The sequence below is a fragment of the Nannobrachium achirus genome (genome assembly GCF_963921795.1).
Source record: "Nannobrachium achirus genome assembly, chromosome: 4".
Classification (NCBI taxonomy): domain Eukaryota; kingdom Metazoa; phylum Chordata; class Actinopteri; order Myctophiformes; family Myctophidae; genus Nannobrachium; species Nannobrachium achirus.
This window is the reverse complement of record NC_137813.1, coordinates 34,336,689-34,356,262: the sequence shown is the minus strand read 5'-3', so window position 1 is coordinate 34,356,262 and position 19,574 is coordinate 34,336,689. Positions and strand designations below refer to the sequence as shown.

The following is a 19,574-nucleotide window of genomic DNA, read 5'->3' as shown; positions in this document are numbered from 1 at the left end:
AAATTCCACTCTAATTGAAATCTGGTGACTCTGCTGCGCTGGACAACCCTGCACCTAAAGCCCCATCCTTTCAGTGTTTGCCAAAGAGCAAAACTTGTTTTGATAAGAGGTAGATTTGGGACAGTGATGCTATCTGTTCACTGAGTCTGTGTGTCTGCTGGCCTTGATTCACAGCATAGCAAACCAGTTTGTCAAAAAGAGGGCACATCAAGAAGTTTTTAAATTGCCCTTTTAAAACCTTGTTTGCATTTAGAATGTACCAGACTTTATTCAAAAGAAGAATATGGTCCTTTTTCCTGCATTCATTGATAGAAGATACATAGTAGACTGACAGGAAATGGGGAGAGAGATGGGGGGGTGACACACAGCAAAGGTCGTCTGGATCGGTACTCGAACCTGCGACATCCTGTCAGGCTGGATAAGCAGCCAAGGTGCCCAGACGGTTACGCCAACCATCTGGACCAAGAAATACATTATTAACTGTAATGACTAAAGGTTTTCATGTCCCTGGTGACTTGCAGTAAGCAACAATATGAGCAAGCATCTTCCCCCACACACACACACCTAACTGTTAATGATGATGCACCCTGCACAAACACACCCATGGAAAGAATAGATGATTTCATTCATGGCCAAGTTCGTTGAAAGTTTCCGTGACCACAGCATAGAAACCTGCAACAGTGCGCTGCCAAACTGACTGAAAGACTGCAAGTTTAAAACAATATGTAAACATACTTGTGGATGTACAATTATTTTCATTTAAACATGAGTCAATGTATAATATCATTTAAACACATCTCACTCAATGGCACCCATACAAGCAGGCACCTGAGCTTTTTATTACAATGTTGTACACAAACTTCAAGCATTTAGAAGAGATTGTTATATAGCCTACTGTGTGTGTGTGTGTGTGTGTGTGTGTGTGTGTGTGTGTGTGTGTGTGTGTGTGTGTGTGTGTACTGTGTACACTACGCACAGCACCTTACAAAGGCACATGGTATGTTAATTATTGGTATATTTAGTTATGTTTATGTTGCTACTCTTTTTGCTACAATGTCGAGGAGGCAAATATTTTTTACTCATCATGTGTGCCACCACTGCCCACCAGTATGCTTTAAATGAAGTAATGAATAATTGCATCCTGAAATGAGGACTTTCCTCATTTCAAATGAGGACTTTCCTCATTTCAAATTCAGAGAAAAAAACATTCTCTTTGTGTGCAAATTACTTAAAAGAACCACTGTACGCATTCTTCTGTCCATTGTAACCTTTGCATAACGCTGACTCCTTGGACACAACTTGAGCATCAGCAGCAGCATCACTCCTTCTGGACGCATCCAGAGCAGGACTGAGCGCAGTGAGCGGAAATAGGCCATCACAAACTTTAGAAGCGACACATAACAAAAACACAATTGAGATTTTCATCATCAGTGACACACATGATCGTTGCATAAATCTACTTACCGTCGATGTCTCCTAAGGTGAATTCGTCCCCTAATTCCGCTAACGTTGGATCCATGTTTTCCATGGTTGACATATACTCCCCACTGTCCATTCTGGTTGAGAGCCTCCTCAGCGCCTCCCCGGCTGTCACCGGAGGGGATATTAACAGACGAAAGGGAACTAGATCCGCACTATTGTTTGAGACGCTAACAATACCAACACCTTAATTATCGTATCCGAGTGTGTATAAATGTCACAGAAGCCGCATAATACATCGCCGACCGCCTCAAAAGAGGCAGATAGCTATTGAAATAAACTCATTCACAACGATTTATGATTAAGACGTAGCCATCTTGTTTTCGTACGTTACGTCATTCACAAACAGACTCTGTGGCCCAGGGCGAGCTCCGATTGGCCTAGACGCGGCTGTTGTTGTCATGAGACCAGTTGCTGTCGTCCAATGGAAACGCCGTGTTCGCCGTGGTGTGATAGTACGTCAACGATCAGAAGCTTTGGTGTAATTTGAATAAACCGCGCCCCCTATCTTCGTGAAAAGAGGTGCACGTGCCGGTGAGGACACCTGAGAAACCCCTGGCAGATGTAGGCTATCATTACTGTCTGGCATGCACAGTGACACTGCACAGTGGTGTAAAGTAACTAAGTACATAACCAAGTAGGCTACTGTATTTAAGTAAAATTTTTAGGTATTTTTACTTTCTGGAATATTTTCAGTAACTTTTACTTCTAATCCACTGCATCTCAGAGGCAAATGTTGTATTTTTACTCCACTACAATTATTTGAAAACTTTACTTTGTAGGTTTTGATTATTATCACAAAACATACATTAACCACTTGAAAATAGACGATCTACAAGCTTTTTACTTGTAACGCAGTATAATATTACACTAGTATTTATGTAGCCTTACATATAATTAATGGATTTTCACAACTTTTATGCATACAAAAGTAAGTTTACATAACATTACATCATTATTATCAGCAGACCAGCTGAATTGATAACTCCAATATAAAGAAATGCTAATAATTGTGCATATTAATATGTATTATTATTATCTAGTACATGTCAGTTCAGTCTACAAGAGACCAGAGTTACACCCCTCTATTTTGAAGCAAGACACATAATAATCAATAAAACACAGACAGAGAATAACTAAATTAAAACTAGTTTATTGTTTCACAACAAATGCTAATAATAAATGACCACCACACCACATGATACAAAGTAAATGAAATAAGGCTTAGTTTTCACCTCACACAGTCATCATATAATGTAAGTGAACACATCAAACATCTACAAAATCTACAAAAGAACACAAAAAGTGTGAGAAATCAGTGCTTATACGGTAATGTATTGCTTATAAATGTGTGGCGATCACTTAATTATTAAAGTTAATACTTAACTCAAAATGTCAACTATAGTTGATCAATAACAGGATGTCAACAGGTCATTAAAGTAATTCTCATGTCTTTTCCAAAAAAGGTGTTCAATACAAATACTGTCTTTTAGTCAGACCAGGGACAGAAGGGAAGCCTTGGTGAAATTCAGAGGATTCAGGTTCATTCAGAAGGAGTTGGACCAATGCACTGCATTATACAAATCATCAATCTTAATTGTACAAAACCACAGGCACACATTTTGCCTCACTCTAACCGAGATAAACAATTAAAACACCCTTAAATAAAAATGACAACTCAATCCCTGGGGGTTCATTATAAACTTCTTCCTTACTGGCAGAGAGATATTCCATATGCCATTTTCATTATGTTTTACATTTGAAAATGAATAATTTTCAATTATCTTTCATTTCTGACCCAGTACTGCCTTATTTGTTCCAGTAGATCTCATAAGACCTCCTCTCTGTACTGTTGTCCACACTTGTGCCTGTGCCGCTTCTGACCTTCTCCTTCACTACCTTCACCACCAGGCCCCCAGCTAGGGCAATGCCAGCTGCAGCCTTGCCTATCTCAGCCACTGCAGTCAGAATGCGTGCTGTCGCCCCCACTGTGCCCCAGGTATCAGACACAACCACACTGTTTACTGATGCTGCGCTGGGTCCCACAGCCCCACATACAACCCCACTGGTACCTGCAGCAGGGGAGGCACTCACAGCCATTCCATCTGCAAAGGCTGACACAGCCCCAGTGGACTGAACAAATCCACTACTAGCAGCGACGTTGCCCACAGTGGCCACTGATGCTACCCCACTCTGAGCTATAGTAGCATTGGCTACACCTGCAGATCCTACTGCTGCTGTGGTCTCTACTCCAGTCAGGGCTGTTGTGCTGAGAGCTGCTCCCTCCAGAGCTGCCCCGAGTGCAGCCCCAGCCCCCATGGCGCCCCCTACTCCTGCTGCCACTCCAACAGCAGTGGCTCCAATGAGGCTAACCTGTCCTAAGGTGTCTAGAGCTCCATCCCCAGGACTAGCAGCTTCTGCCCCAACCAGGGCACCCATAGAACCCCCCAGAACACCACCAGTTGCTGCACCGAGAGCAATAGCAGTTTTTCCTGAAGCTGCAGCTACTATAGCTCCCACGGCTTTCCCGACACCCGTGCCCCCAGCTACAGACATCCCCGCGAGCTGACTGGCAGCAAACCCAACAGTGTTACCCATGACAGCTGCCCCAGCTGCTGCTGCTAGAGGGGTCACTGCCCCAAACGCTGCCCCTACTACCATACCTGTAGCTCCAGCAGCCACTAGGATCTTGACTCTCGCCAGGACCTTGGCAGAGAGGGCAGCCTCCCTCCTGATCTGACTTAATGAGTATCGCCTAGCAACGGCCCCATCACCACATCTCCTCCACCTGTCTCTGAACCGATTCCTCCATCTCTCTCCTCTGTCCCTCAGGAAGCTGAAGGCACTGCCTCTCTCTTCCTCCGTCCATCTCTCCACTCTGAATTCGTCTTCCCTCGGTCCTCCCTCCAAGTCCTTTCTCCTAAGCCCTCCTGACTCTCCTTCACCTCTCCCTGCTCCGCCTGCCTTCCAATCCAAGTCACACTTCCTTCGTTTGGTATGTCTCACCTGCTCCTCCATGTTGCTTCCCCCCTCTTCCTCTCCCTCCGCCTGTCCTCTCTCCCTCATCATGCACACCTGCTCCTCCCTTATTACTGCCTCCGCCTCTAAAAACATTGCATTGGTATAAAACCCTCCGTTATTCCCTTCCACCATGGTCTCCACCTTCATCAGCAACTGTCTGACCTGCCCTATGTCACTGGGATCTCTGTTGTTTAGGACATGGTACCTGCCGCCACACCTTTCAATTAAAGCCTTGAGCCCAGCAGGTGCCGTGTTCCCCAAGTACTCATCTATCCCCCTCTCTTCCAGGTCATCCCCTCGGGTGAACAGAATCACAGTGTGGTCACGGACGGCGGCCTCCCCAAATATCTGGGCCATCTCGTCAACGGCTCTGCTCTCGTCATCTGTATACCGTCCTAACGGGACAACCAGTAGGAAAGCATGTGGGCCGGGGGCTGAGAGAGTCACACATTTGGCTATCTCGCCGTGGGTCTGCTCCATGTTGAGGTGCGTGTCCCCAAAGCCAGGCATGTCGACAACAAGGACTCTCGTCACCTTTTGTCTTCTTCTGAAGGCCAGGCCATTGCCCTCACCATCCTCTTCTTCAGTGAGGTCGGCGCTCCCCTGCTCACAGACCTGGGTGACAGAGCTGGCGCTGAGCTGAGACAGGAAGTGCTTTCGGCCCAAGATAGTGTTTCCTGACGCACTTTTACCAGACCCCGTCTTTCCAATCAGCACCAGTCTGAGTTCTTTCCATCTGGACCCACTGCCCTCCTGAGCTCTTTCACCCTCAAAGCCAACAGGCTCTTTCGCCTCTCCTTCACCCCCTGCTGGATAAATGGAATCAGAACAAAAAGTTGATAAATAGAAATATCCAAAAGATACTTGACCTGAAAGACGTTCCATCCCATAAAATCTTTCAATAACAAGATTTAAAAGGTTAATAATATAAATTAATGTCACTATCATCGTTATGTCATGTCATGACGTCAAAATGTAAACATGGCGAACATGCCAATAATGTCTGTCCCTCCTCGATTATAATACCCTAGGCCTACTGAAATGCCCATAGTAGGATACAAGCTATGCTTGCGATAGTGTTAGGAGGAACCACTGAACCACCCTATACACATGCAGGCAGGGTGTATATAACCTTCAGGTTGAAAATCAATCAATAAGTCAAAGAGCACGATGTTATTGCACATTTCATAAGCCCTGGTCTAGCTTGTAAACAGTCACTGCGTGGCAGTGTTGACGATAGCTAACCAATGTTAGCAAGCTAAGCTAACCCTTGGCACAAGTTGGCAGGCCATATCTTGTAGTAGTGCCGTTTGAGCTAAAAGAAATTAACAGGAAATAACCTTACCCTGTGTGCTATAATTAGACATCTCTCCGGTTAACTGAAACCACTCGTGGTTCTACATTCAAGCTTTCGTTTTCGTCGTCCTAAAAGTCGTGTTAATGTTGAGCTCAAAGTGCAGACTAGAAGCGCTCTGCTGCCTAGGCAGGCAGACACCAAAACAAAACATTGAACTTGGGGGGGAATTGTCAAGTCGGTGTGTGCCCTCTGTTGGTTGGTCTGTTACAATGAACAAACACTTTGTACGTAATATAATTTATAGTCACTTTATTTCAATAGGTTTGATAAAATGGTAATTGTAGGCTTGCTCATTTACTTTGCAGCAATGGTATTCTCTCTGAATATACATATATTATTTATATAACAGTCATATTATTACTTTCAAAATGAATATCAATCGTCTCAATTCAAATCCATTAAAATATGTTATTTCCAGCAATTTATAAAAGAAAATAAGACCCTATAAAATGAAAAATATTCAATCTATTCATTAAACAGGCCGCCGAGCTGAAAGATGGTCACATTTTTCTGGTCACAGCTCTTTTTCCACAAGGTCAAAGCATTTTGAAACGGGCATAAAGGTGATACAACAGCAGATATGGGCGAATAACTGCCACAAATGGCTTTGGGGAAGGTTGTCAGACAGATAAATGTCAGGTTCATAAGGGTGTTCCTGACTCTGGGAAAAGAATAAATGGAAACGCATGGGGGAGTGGGGGACAGTCCTTCATAAAACATAATTAACTAAACATAAATAACATACATAACAATAACATTGAAACACCTTCAAAACACACAGTCAACATGAAACTGCTTTCATAAAGCACCAAGAGAATAGAAACATATCCATTCACAAATGACCAATCATCCTCAAAGAAATCTCTCCTTACAAATCTACACTAAAATAAGTGAACAAGGATTGACAATAAAAAGCAAGTGCACAAAGTCAAGCTCAACAGTCATATCTCACTGCAATGTGCTGAGGGTGATTTATAATTTGGCAGACCACACTCATTTGAAGCACATGGGCGTTATACACGCTATATAAATCTAGACAAGACACAATATGTGGACTTTTCTGTTGTTTTCGAAGTCATTTCATTATACTAAAATGAATATCCCAAAGAGACTGTAATGTTGTAGTCAAGTTATCAAAAAACCTTGTTTCCCTTATCAAATCCTATTCCAGAGAAATCTCCTTTTTTAATTTCTTAACACCTTTATGTTTCATACTATTTTAATTCACGGTACAGAACACAGTTGCCCAGTTATGCCACAGTCACAAACGGAATAATCCGCCACCTCCTCTTTACTGTATTTTTTATTTTGTGTCGCACCTACAGTGTGGTTCTGTTCTCATTTTCAACCACAGAGCACTTGTTTTCCTCCAGTCGTTTAAGAGTCTACAACTCAAGTCTCCCATGTGGGCTGTGCGTATGTTCGTTCCTCTTTCTCTCTCCATCTCTTTCGCCGCCTCCTCCTCCTCCTCTCTCTCTCTCTCTCTGCTGTGCTCTCCACAGTGCTGAGATGCAGAGTACTATAGTTCGGTACGTGAGCGGGAGATACGGGGGCCCTTCCGTATTTCTTTCCTCTTCTCCTCCTTTCTCCTCCGCTTCTCTTCCTCCCGCAGGATCTTCTGAAATGCCTCTGCAGTGTGGAGCACCTGCAGCCGTGTAAAAGAGAATCTAGTGAGCAAGAGCATGTGTGAGAGAGAAAGGAGAGAGGGAGGGACACAGGCTGTGTGTGCGTGCGTGCGTGCGTGTGTGTGTGTGTGTGTGTGTAACCAAATAAATTATGTTTCAGACTGATAAGCCGGCTTGTGTGTGCGTCTGAGGGCCCCCTCAATGCCTGTACTCACATCGTCTCTTTCTGTGCGGTAGGGGTTTGTGAAGTCTGGGGATTTCTCTGTTATTCCCAGCTCCTGTGACATCTACGAAGCACGTACACGTAATACATAGGGCGAGAGAGAGACAGGGCAACAAATTAACATTTGTTCAGAAGGATGCAAGGACTATTTTGTTTGGTTTCCATATTTCATAACAGCATTTCAGTTTAGAGTAAATGAATGAAAGACATACACAATGAGGGAGAGGGTCACAGATTAATCTACCAGCTTTCTGTTCAACAGAACAGAATATTATTTTCAGGAAGTATCAGGTATTGAATTCCCCATTTGCTGATACAGAATATCTTACTGACACATTATCTATTTTTTTTAATATATTATTCACACACATTGTTTGTTTATCTAATCATAAAACTGTAAGCAGCTGCTTTTTGAATACGTTTGATACATTTTTTGTTTTTTCCAAAATAATTAGCATTGTCACATACAAATACTGATCATCATAATTACAAGGATGAGATGGGATGAGTGTTTAATGAATTAAATTAACGCGATAATGCATGGCTGAAAGTACAGCTTCAATAATAAACAAAACAACCTATTAACGCGATAATGCATGGCTGAAAGTACAGCTTCAATAATAAACAAAACAACCTATCAACCTGCAGCTAATACTTTCGCTCCTCTAAATCAGGGGTTCCCAATCTTTTTCAGCTCAAGATTCCTAAAAGAACTCTGGTGACTTGGTGACTTTGTGGGATAGAAACGTACAAAAATACTTTATGAACCAACCGCTTAAGCCCCATGTAAAAAAAAAAGTCTGCAACCCAAAATGGGTCGCAACACCTATGACTGACCTATGAACCCTATGATTGTGAAACACTGCTCTAAATCATTACAATCATCATAGTGTGATGACAGAGCTGTCTCACCAGAGTGAGGACATGCTGATGAGCCCCTCCGGTGAAGACCCCCGTCAGGTTGCAGAAGCGTAGCCCCCAGCGCAGCAGACCCCCCCAGTCAGAATTGCGGTCATAGTAGTGGTGGACGATGCGGGGGAAACGTAGCGCTACGTCACCAAAGAATGCTGTGTTCTCCACCACGTGAGAGTATGCTACAGGATAAAACAGATAGGAACAACATACAGGTCAGTGATTCTCAGCTGGGACCCACTGGTGGGCCATGATGATAGTGAGAAAACTCAGCCCCCAAATAATTAAGATAATATAACATTAATTATATATATTATAATTGGCACCGGAGTCACCATGACTAAACCATATAAGGAATTGCCAATGCAGCTATGCACAGATATGGAGTGTGTTGTCTAAACTCAATATGTCATCATGAAATCAGGCACAAAAAATCAGTCAGTCAGCTCCCTTGGGTACAAAAGGAGGCATGCCCATATATGGGCATATACTGATGAAATCAGGGATCTCCACATATGGGCATAAACGGGAAAAGGACTGACAGATACATACTGTATATAGGCATATCAGTCGAATCAGCGGTGAAATGTAGAACTCTAGATGTGACTTGAACCTCTAGTTTTTCAAATGTATCCCCCCCATAATCCATTTTTGAGCAGTGCTAACCGCTGCCACATCTTGCTTTGTGTGTATGTCCGTATGAGCACGAAACTCTGTATGAGCACGGAACTCCATGTATGGAGATAACTAACGTCACAGAGAGAACGGCCCATACAAGGAGATATGAGCACCGCTGACTTTGCACTGGTGCAATTTCTTCTTTAAAATCTTGAAAGGGGAGTTGTCATTGTGATACCGATAAATAGGAACTTAAAATATACTATGTTAGTTCCTCTGGTCCAAGCCGCAACACAACTGATTGATTGATCATTCAAATAAACATGCTCGCAAAGACTTGACAAGATTTTCAAGTGGGCCCTGATCCAGAAAATGTTAAGAACCACTGTATTAGATAATATAATTAGTGCAACAAAGCACACTGTATAATAGCACAAAAGAAAAACCTGCTAATATACAGGGCCTATAGGCAGCTACAAAAAAGAAAAAGAAACCTGATGGCTGCTATAACAGGAACACAATAAGAAAAGGGTGATATAATAGGAAATGACTCATGCCTGAAAGCTTAAGAGAAAGAGAGAGTGAAGCAGGAGGTGTACAGGTGACAGAGCAGCAAAGGAATAAGATGGATATACAATGTGTGTGTGTGTGTGTGTGTGTGTGTGTGTGTGTGTGTGTGTGTGTGTGTGTGTGTGTGTGTGTGTGTGTGTGTGTGTGTGTGTGTGTGTGCGTGTGTGTGTGTGTGTGTGTGCGTGCGTACGTGTGTGCGTGTGTGTGTGTGTGTGTGTGTGTGTAACCAAATACATTGTTTCAGACTGATACATCGGCAGCATCTGAGGCCCCCCTCAATGTGCCTGTGTGTATGTACAGTATGTATGTACAGTATGTATGTATGTATGTATATACACTGTAAAACAGATTATAGCTAAAAATGATGGCACATAGATAGAATAGATTACCAGAGCCGTGAGTGAGAGAGAGAGAGAATAAAGTGAGAGGGGATCAGACCTTCTTTGATCTTATCATCCATGGGGAAGGGGTCATCTGGCTGCATGTTGGCTGCGACCAAGATGGCCCTGGAATCCTCCAGCACCTTTATAACCAGAGTTCACTCAGTGTTGGTGGTCATCATATAAAAACATGTATGCTGCTATAACATGCTTGCCATTTTCATTTTTACAACATAGGCCTACACCAAGTTACACATATACAGATTGAACAAAAGAAAAATAGAATATTGTGTAAAAGTTCATTTTCTTCTGTAATATAATTATTTGTTTTAAACTTTCATATATTCTAGATTCATTGTGCATGCAGTGATGATGATTTATTTTAGCCAGTAGCACTTGGCACCTGCCCACAGAGCCAAAACTACTAGTAACTGGTGTACTGACCATGATATTATTGGGTTTAATTGACCAGCCAACTGGCCTGACCCGAACCCCACAGAGACCAGACTCAACCACACAGATGAGCTTAAGGCCTCTATCAAAGCAAACCTGGGCTTCCATAACCCCTCAGCAGTACCACAGGCAGAGCACCTTGATGCCATGCCCCATTGATGAAGACATTTGTTCCAGACCAAGTACTGAGTGCATAAATCAACATAACCTTTCAGAAGTTTGACATTTCTGTATTATAAACCTTCTTTTGACTGTCGTGTGTAATATTCTAATATTTTGAGACATGTTTTTGGGGGGGTTTTCATGAGCTGTATGCCATAAAAATCTAAATGAAAACAAAAAGGTTTTCAATAATTCACTGCATGCATTTAGAATGCATGCATCTAGAATAAATGAAAGTTAAAAAATATATATATATTACAAAAAAAAAAGAACTTTAACAAACTGAACTGTCTAAAGCTGGAAATACAATAGCCACAAAGGGTTAATGCAAACATTAGTGGAAAATACTGAAAGATGCATACGCACATACCTGCTGCACATTAACCCACAGCCCAATACGTTTTCACTTGCATACTCACATACAGAACCACACCACAATACACGTGCGCCACACACACACACACACACACACACACACACACACACACACACGCACACACACACACAGGTATAGAAGTGCTGACAGTGTAACTCGGCCACTGGAGGTTGACTACGCTAGTTGTCCTTGGGAGGCAGGCAGATACATAGATAGCTGTCCTCTGGGACACTGAGGCGTACAGTAAAACCAAGCCTCAGGGCATAATGAGACTGAAAGCCACTCTAAGCCGCCAGGTTCAGAATATATTCACATTCAAATGAATGCAAGCAAACATGCTTATGACTGTAATTACTGGGTCCGATACAAGTGTTTGATTGCCTGTCTTACTGTGAACAATCATATCTTCCAATCTGCTTAAAACCCACTCAGAACGGGGACACATTATTGGGTATTATTATTTTATGCTTTAACTATTGAAAAATAGCAGATATACAAGCTCACAGCGCGGCACCGAGTGCTGTGCTGCGCTGCGAGCGTGTAGATCTGCTATTTTTGAAAAATCTTGAAAATTTGAATTTTGACCCGATTCTATAAGTGTCTTTTGAATTCTTCTAAGGTTTTTTGAAAAACCTACGTTTCTATGTCAGCAATCTGGCTAGCAATCGTCAAAGAAAAGGTCCTTTTCACTTAACTGGAGCTCATTTAGTCTGTTCCACTATGTCAGTGGTTCTCAAACTTTTTCATGTGAAGGACCCCCAAAATGATATGTATTTGGCCACGGACCCCCATCCCAAAACATTTAGTTCCAGGGACCAAAATTTGAGTTACAAACGTTCGCTTTAAAAATACATTATATTCAAAGATTTGCACACATTTTCACAACTTGTTCAAAAATAGCAGATCTACAAGCTCGCAGCGCGGCACTCGGTGCCGCGCTGTGAGCTTGTATATCCGCTATTTTTCAAGAGTTAAAGCATTCAATAATTCTAGGCCTACAAGGGTTAAGAGCAGATGAGTGCTAAGCTCTTGGAAATTAACAGCTATTACTTTGTTTTGTGGTTGTGTCACCAGCCTTGGCTGTGCTTGGTTGCTGCAGGTGGAAGAAGATCATGTGAGAGAATACACAGACAGGTATACAAGCGGTCAAGCACACAGGTGCAGTGAAAGATACTGCAGCAGCAACACCACCACACACTCTACCTTGAAGAGTCCTTTGAGCATGATGTCTATGATCTTATACTGCTGGTTGATGTCATTGAGCTCCACCAGGTTCTTCAGAGCATTCAGCTGGTCTTTTCTCTTGGTTTCAAACAGACGCTTGTCTGGCCACAGCAGATCAGGAGAGACTCTCTGTTCATCTGGGGCTTACTCATAAGACATAAATGCATGCTCACACACTCTGACTCATCTACAACACAAACACACAAAACAAAACACAGATTCATACCCATTGATGTGCACCAACACGTACACCCCATGAAACGGACATGATGCATACATAATAGAAAGATCAACAAACAGGCAGACCCACATACATGCACAGTGGGTGCGCAGTGTTTCACACATACTAAGACACCAAAAATCACACACATATTGTACAGGCAGTAACTACAGACACTGACTAAACTACACAGACCTGACCTCACCCATGTATACATACCCTCTATCCTACAGTGTCACAGACACACACCCATACTACACCCAGACAGAGGAAGGATACAGATCTCCAGGTTGGAGTCATGTTTGTGTCTGTGGGCATCCGAGTCTGCGGAGGTGAGAGCTGCAGCAGTCACAGCCAGGAAGACAGCGCACACTCTCTGCATGGTCAGCAGGGGGTGCTGGAGTGGAGAGGCACTCTGCAGAAACAATATATAGACAACTTGATGGGGGGACAAAATGAAACAGAACTGTCCAAACATCCAATGTCAACAGCACAGACGACAGACGTGTGGTCGTTTCAAATCATTTCAGCCTCCACAAACACTTAATTTAATAAGTACAATTCTGCCCTTTGGTGTCTATGAAAAGAGAACCGAGTAGTGCATTGCATTTGCCTTTCATTAAACACGACTGGATTTCACTTTCGTTTTGAAGAGACTCAAGAGAGACAGAGAAAACATTTTCACTGCAATCCATCTTATTCACAACAACATTGCTTTTTCAGCACTACTGAGCTTTGTGATTCTGTCAGACTCTAAAGAATGGTCACATGCTGGGTCATAATGGTCAATGTGGGACACCAGTGGGTAGCAGGCGTTGGAAAGAATGCTCCTTCGATGCCTTTTAAATGTCCTGACGATGTCTGGTACTTCTGAAGATCCCTGAAGCAACTTTAACATAATCTGCCACTCAGGGCTCTAGCATTTCTCTCCTCCCCCTGCTCACTAAATGCACAGCAATCTATTTCCCTATTCCAATCAGTGGGCTGCCTCAACGTTTTCTCAGTTGAGACTTCCTCTCCCCCTCAGCGGCTGCTAACGTGTATGAAAAAGGAGGGATGAAAGTGAGATAAATACGATGACTAAAAATAGTCCCCACCCACCGACAGATGAATATTTGATGAAAGTCCAATTTTACAAAATCACTGGCAAGAAAGAGCAGCTTGCAGCAGAGGAAGGGGAGAAAACAACATGGATAACAAACCTACATGACGTGTGATTCAGCAAGGCCTCACTGATGTTATCAAGAGCAGTGGTTCTCAAAGAGGGGTCCGGGGACCCCCAGGGGTCCTTGAGGGTTCCAGAGAGTCCCCAGCAACATGTGTTACAGTTTTTCACGATTGTTAACACACAAAAATCTAAGATTCGGCACAATTTTCACAATCTTAACTTCATGTACCTATAGCATGCCCCGATTTGGCAATACTTCACACTCCCTTTTCAGCATTAGACTCGGATTTTCCTTCTTTACACTCCACTTTTCGGTTGTTGCACACACTTCTCACGTAAAATGTCAAAGCATCAACCTATAACACACAGATGTCAATTACACATCACCTTGTTGTCAAAACACTATACACAATGTTCAGTTGTTGCACACACTTCTCATGTAAAATCTCAAAGTATCAACCTACAACACACAACTATTCAAAACTCTACACATTCAAGTCTGATGTCAATTACACAAGCACCTTGTGGTCTAAACACTACACACAATGTTCAGTTGTTGCACAACTGAACATTGAAACAGGAACCAGAGGCAGAGATGGGCACAAAATACAAAAAAAGATTTGAAATACAAAGATACAAATACCAGGATATTGTCACCAGGATAGTATCTTGGTGACAGTATCCTGGTCAATATTACTGTAGACCAAATACCGACCAAGTATTTAGATTTTTTTCAAAATACCTTTTTGTATTTTGTGCCCATCTCTGACCAGAGGCATGATGCCTAAATCTACTGTAAATCATGTACCCAAATAAAACTTTTTGGGTGCATATTTGTGTGCTGTTTTATGTTTTGACAATAAAAAAGTAGGCCTACACTGAGTAATTTTACAAAAGGGGAAATAGCTCATACTCCAAAGTCATTGTCATTCATATATTGTGTTCCATTTTGACGATTGTTTTCAATTTTGCACTTCAGTGTGCTGTAAATGCTTGGTAGTGTGCAGCAAATGCTTAGTTGTGTGTAGTCCATGCATGTATGTGTCATTTGAAAATATGGCGTGTGTACCAAATGAAAACATGAGTTCCATTTTGTGAACACAGTTAATTGATTTGATGGCAAAGAGTTCATCTTGGGAAGGGCGTGTGAGGTTTACCATTTTGTGTGTGAGGTTTTCAGTTTTGTGTGTGCAGTTTTGAGAAAGCCGTTATTGTAGTGAAAAATGTGTGTTAACAATTGTGAAAAACTGTAATATAGCATCAAACTCTATTTAACCACTTTAACCAGATATACATCAGCCATTTGAAAATAGCTGATCTACAAACGTGTAGAACTGCTATATTCAAAAATGGAAGAAATGTGAAACATTTGGAAAATTTGAAACATTTTAATAACCCAAATCTTGTCCCTAGCAAAACATATTTTCAAATGGGCTTATGCGGCCAAATACATATTGATTTGGAGAAGCACTGATCAATATAGAAGTTAAAGAGAGGTGAGGGTGGGTCAAGGGAAAATGAGGGTCAGTAGTGGAGATAGTGGGGGATGGATGGATGAGGAGACAAGGAGAGTGAAGCAAAAGATGGGGTGTTGCATGGAAAGTGGGGTAAAAAAGATGAGACCCTGAGGGAACAGACAGCTTTGCTGGTGAATATTTCATCTACATTTTGCAATGAAGACAATGAAGTAAAACCTCAAAAATGGGTGGGTGGGAAAAATAAGAGGATGCCTGATGCCTCTAGAAACAGAGACATGGGAATGTCCTTGCTACTCTATGTAATGTAATCTGATGTTCCTCGGCTGCATCTCCATATGCAGTACACTTCTCAAAGAGGGCAAGAATTATGTTAAATTAGCCTGACTGAGTCCACTTCACAATCTCATATCTCTGAATGGCAAAGGATTCAATCCTCCAAGAATTCAGAGTTACCATCACTGACAGAAGCTTGAGAACCACTTTTCGTCTCAATTCTATTTCAGTCAGGTTTTTAGTTCAGCAGCCAAACCGGACAGTAGCATGACAACTATGCTAGATCTCAAGAGTCAACTGACCACATGAATGGCCACACTATAGAATAACGCTGACAAACTCTCCCTTCGTATCACAGCAGGCAAGGCTTCAATAGCAGTTTTACATGTTCATTAAAGTTCCCTATATAAAACAAATGTCTGAGGAGCGGTCCAACTTTTTTCTTCTTACACTGTCAGCAGAAACAAGTGTTCTTGAGGACAGCTGAGTGGAGACAATGTTCGATTAAGACCAATTTGTGCATTCTGAGAACATCCTTTGGGCGGCTTCCCAGCTTTCTGAGAAATGCAGCACTAAATATCCTTAAGTGCAAGTCAAAAGCCACAATATTTCTAGATAACAGCCAGGGAAGAGGGCCGACCCTCTCCTGTGGGAGAGACCCATCAGGCTATTCGATATGCTTGTTTGACAGCTGTGTAGGCTGACGTATGCTTATGAGGGGATAAAGGTTATCAACACTGGCGTAGTTTAATACAATCAACATGCATCCAGCAGCATTGACGTGTTCTGTCAGACTGGATAAAGTGCTGAGATTTTAAAAAGGTGGGTAATGAAGGACATGGAGGCATATTAATCATCTCTAACGTGGCATGGCCGCCGAAATTAGACTCTAAATGCAGCTATTAACAGCAAGCAAGCAACCTCATCACTGCTCGCTCAGGCACTTTAGAAAATGAAGCACAGGAAAACCCAACCAATCACATTTGGTGATCATATTACACATGGCAATACACTGTCCAAATAAGAGTGCATTGTATATTGCAAGTGCACATGTTGGAAAGGCAGTAATCTGGCACACATTTGATTCATCTCAAGCCCCACATAAACCTTAGCAGATGCGTTAGAAATGTTTTGATTTTTGAAGGATACAGCATACATTTAATTATATAACTGCCTGTGGCTATGAGAGGACAGCATTGTCACAGATCAATTCCTTCCTATAGAGGTGAACACCACATTTGAACACAAGATACAACACACACATCGCATCGGCCCACACAAAGGTCAATTCCCTGTAGCCTTATGTCCCTGGATTGATTATCCTTATTGGTAGGAGCTGAAGGTCTTCCCAGGTAGGAGACCCAAGTAAATGCTTACTATCACAGAGGATAATTGGAGTAGGTGTCTCTGCCAGAGGTCTAAAGGCAGGGCAGTTGTAAATTAAATCGTGTAAGTCCACATATCACCTGGATATGGGAGATTCATTAACATCACCCTGAAATAGAATGATTTATACTACCTTGGAGATGAGGGATCAACATCAAATCAGTCCATTAGCATCATGACTAAAACGTATTAGCTTGATTCTTAACTAACAAGGTCTGATACCGTATAGGCGATCATATGTTGTAGAAATACTCAACTCACAGTGTAGTCTAGTCATTTTGTCCAACCTTTAGAATGTTCACTTCACTTTTAAACTAAACAAAAACTGAGGAAACGTTCACAAATCCAAACGATCCCAATAAGAAAATGTTAAAAATTGCATTAAAAAAATATATATTAATAAATAAATAAATACGAGAATTGCAGAGGTGGATAGCTTATGCCATCGAATTGGGTCCAGAATCGCCTTCGGCGACTGGCGAGCCTATCGTGGGAGTCTGACACATCATGCCTCTCTCACTGCCTCAGCTCCATCAGTGGATCTCTCTCTCTCCCTCTCTCATCCTTCATCCAGAGGCAGAACTACGGACATGCGTAATAGTGCTGCTGATGATGGCTGTATCCGTCAGTTGTATCGTCAATTGGAGAATGGTTAATTGATTGCATGTGTGTCCCCCGAATGACCCTTATTCCCTTCCTTAGTAAGATTGTCCATGAGTAATTAAGAACATCAATTTATCTACAGGGCTAATTAACGCGGTGATTATTGCTCGTGTTATAAAGCTAGGCTAGGGTGGTTTAATCTTTGATTCAAATCCTTAGGTGTGAGCCTATTAATATTATGTTTTAAACATTTTAAATAAAGAACTTTCCGGCTAAACCCAACATTTAAAGTTGGAAATCGACACAGGGATCATTTCCAGGGCTCACGCCATGCTGGCTTGTGGTGGACACAGAAACACATAAAAGAGAGATAGCCCTGGATGACCATAAGGTCTGTAACTCGAGTACGCTTACGGGTCCATTTGGGTCCATTTGTACCCTCTCGGAGTTAAGTGGGTCCTCGCAAATACATTTGAGAACCACTGGTATAGTGACCTCCTAATATTATGGCATACAGTGTCGTGGGAAATCAGTGTCATACATATTCTGAAGAAAACCTGGAGACTTGACATTCAGTAAACTGGGCAATATGATCAAAATAAGATGAACAGTAATGGTGTGTAAAAAATAAAATCTAAAATGTGCCACGCCGCGGACAAGACCAAGTCTTTGCCACTGGCTCATTTGTCCGCGTACGGACATATTGATGGTCCCTAATCATTTCAGTCAACGCATCCATCTGTACGCGCCCGCTGCCGCTGGTCAGCACAGCTCACTTGAGCCTTGGACATCATCGCCAACTCGCTGATCACTCACCGTAGTGAAACAGTACAGCAGCGACACGGCAGCGATTGCCGAAATGATGTTGTTGTCCAAAGCGAAATGTAATCTTCTGTTTTAAGTAAGGAAATACTAGTCTAAATATATACAAAAGTCCACTCTCCCGAGGAATTCGTGGTGTTTCAACAATCCTCAGGTGACGGTATTGCGTTGGAAATGTTCATCTACATGCGGCTCTTCTTGCTTCTCTCCTCTCTTCCACTCTGCCAGCGCCACGATCGCACCGGCTGGCTTTGGTTAGACGAATGACAGGCAGCCAACGCGGTTACATAGCAGGATATGGTTTCCACACGGACAATTTAGAGAGGCACACACACAGCCCGTGGTACCGCGTCCAGCAGATTACCAAGCGTGTCTATGAAGGGAGCGCTCGTTTTATGGTTAGATGTCACAGTTATTGTCCACGACATTAAGTTATTGTCCACGACATTGCAAGCGGCGCGAAGGCCAGCGGACCTTGGTCCTGCTCTTCCCCCCGAGCGCCGCAGGCGCGAGTGGCCGCGAAGAGCGGGCCAGGGCCGCGCGGCCGGCGGAGCGCCGCGCGAGTTACGAAGCCGTGGTGAATGCAAGCGCACGATAAACGCAATGATAATTGGGTTTTGGTGCACCTCGCGCGGTCCAAGTGACTACAACCGAGCGCTCCCTACGTCCGGGTCAGCCAATCACAGGGGGCTTGGGGGAGACCGGAACCAGACCGGAACAGGGACAGCCTTGGGCATACGCCAGACGCCGTGGTACCCGTGGTACACGTAAACTGTAATCAAGATTAAGTGTGATCACTTCACTATAGCAAGTTCTATCTCAACTTGTTCCTATGCTTGCCTGAATACCTTGCCTTGGTAGGCGGACCCAGGACCTAGTAGTGAATACTAATCCTAGAATTTACTACACCCTTGAGCTCTGTACTTTATTGCAAAGTAGGTTCTAATTCTATTCTTCTCCAATGGACTATTAGTCCTTCTGAGTCGGTGAGCAATAAGCTCTCTTCTCCAATATACTTCAATTCTATTCTCCTGAAAGGTCGATGTGAGTTTGTCCTTATAGATTCTAATCCGTCTCTATTGAGATCTAAGTCTAGTCTTAATGGTTCTCGGTTCGCCTCTCTTGAGGGAATAGTCTTTCTCCTCTACCTTGGTATGTTCTAGTAATACAATAATAATACTTCTGAACTTAACTTAACTTACTATTGGAATCCTATTCTGAGGA

The 19,574-nt window shown here is 42.7% G+C and overlaps 3 protein-coding genes across 6 annotated transcripts in view; all 3 read right to left on the bottom strand.

Annotated features, from left to right (window-relative positions):
* The window catches only part of srebf2 (sterol regulatory element binding transcription factor 2), a 30,212-nt gene extending 28,433 nt beyond the window's left edge, over positions 1-1,779 (bottom strand). For all 3 annotated transcript variants that reach the window (XM_080724064.1, XM_080724065.1, XM_080724066.1), the window contains exon 1: positions 1,465-1,779. In XM_080724064.1, the coding sequence (XP_080580190.1) occupies positions 1,465-1,555 (91 nt within the window). In that variant the 5' untranslated portion in view covers positions 1,556-1,779. The remainder of the gene's footprint in view (positions 1-1,464) is intronic.
* An 837-nt stretch (positions 1,780-2,616) lies between these two features.
* LOC308283493 (uncharacterized protein) lies at positions 2,617-5,988 on the bottom strand. Of its 2 annotated transcripts, none has more exons than XM_080723933.1 (2): positions 5,846-5,988; positions 2,617-5,309 (listed from the first exon to the last, which is right to left on the bottom strand). In XM_080723933.1, exons 1-2 carry the CDS (start codon positions 5,865-5,867, stop codon positions 3,289-3,291), a joined length of 2,043 nt encoding a protein of 680 aa, XP_080580059.1. In that variant the 5' UTR covers positions 5,868-5,988; the 3' UTR covers positions 2,617-3,288. The 2 variants fall into 2 exon arrangements, with proteins under 2 accessions (XP_080580059.1, XP_080580060.1); XM_080723934.1 differs by having other exon boundaries at positions 2,617-5,306.
* Positions 5,989-6,091: 103 nt separating this feature from the next.
* On the bottom strand, positions 6,092-18,570 carry ccdc134 (coiled-coil domain containing 134). The gene is made up of 7 exons (XM_080725052.1): positions 18,345-18,570; positions 12,900-13,035; positions 12,380-12,501; positions 10,244-10,328; positions 8,618-8,799; positions 7,698-7,769; positions 6,092-7,502 (listed from the first exon to the last, which is right to left on the bottom strand). Exons 2-7 carry the CDS (start codon positions 13,000-13,002, stop codon positions 7,377-7,379), a joined length of 690 nt encoding a protein of 229 aa, XP_080581178.1. The 5' UTR covers positions 13,003-13,035; positions 18,345-18,570; the 3' UTR covers positions 6,092-7,376.
* Between the last annotated feature and the right edge of the window lie 1,004 nt (positions 18,571-19,574).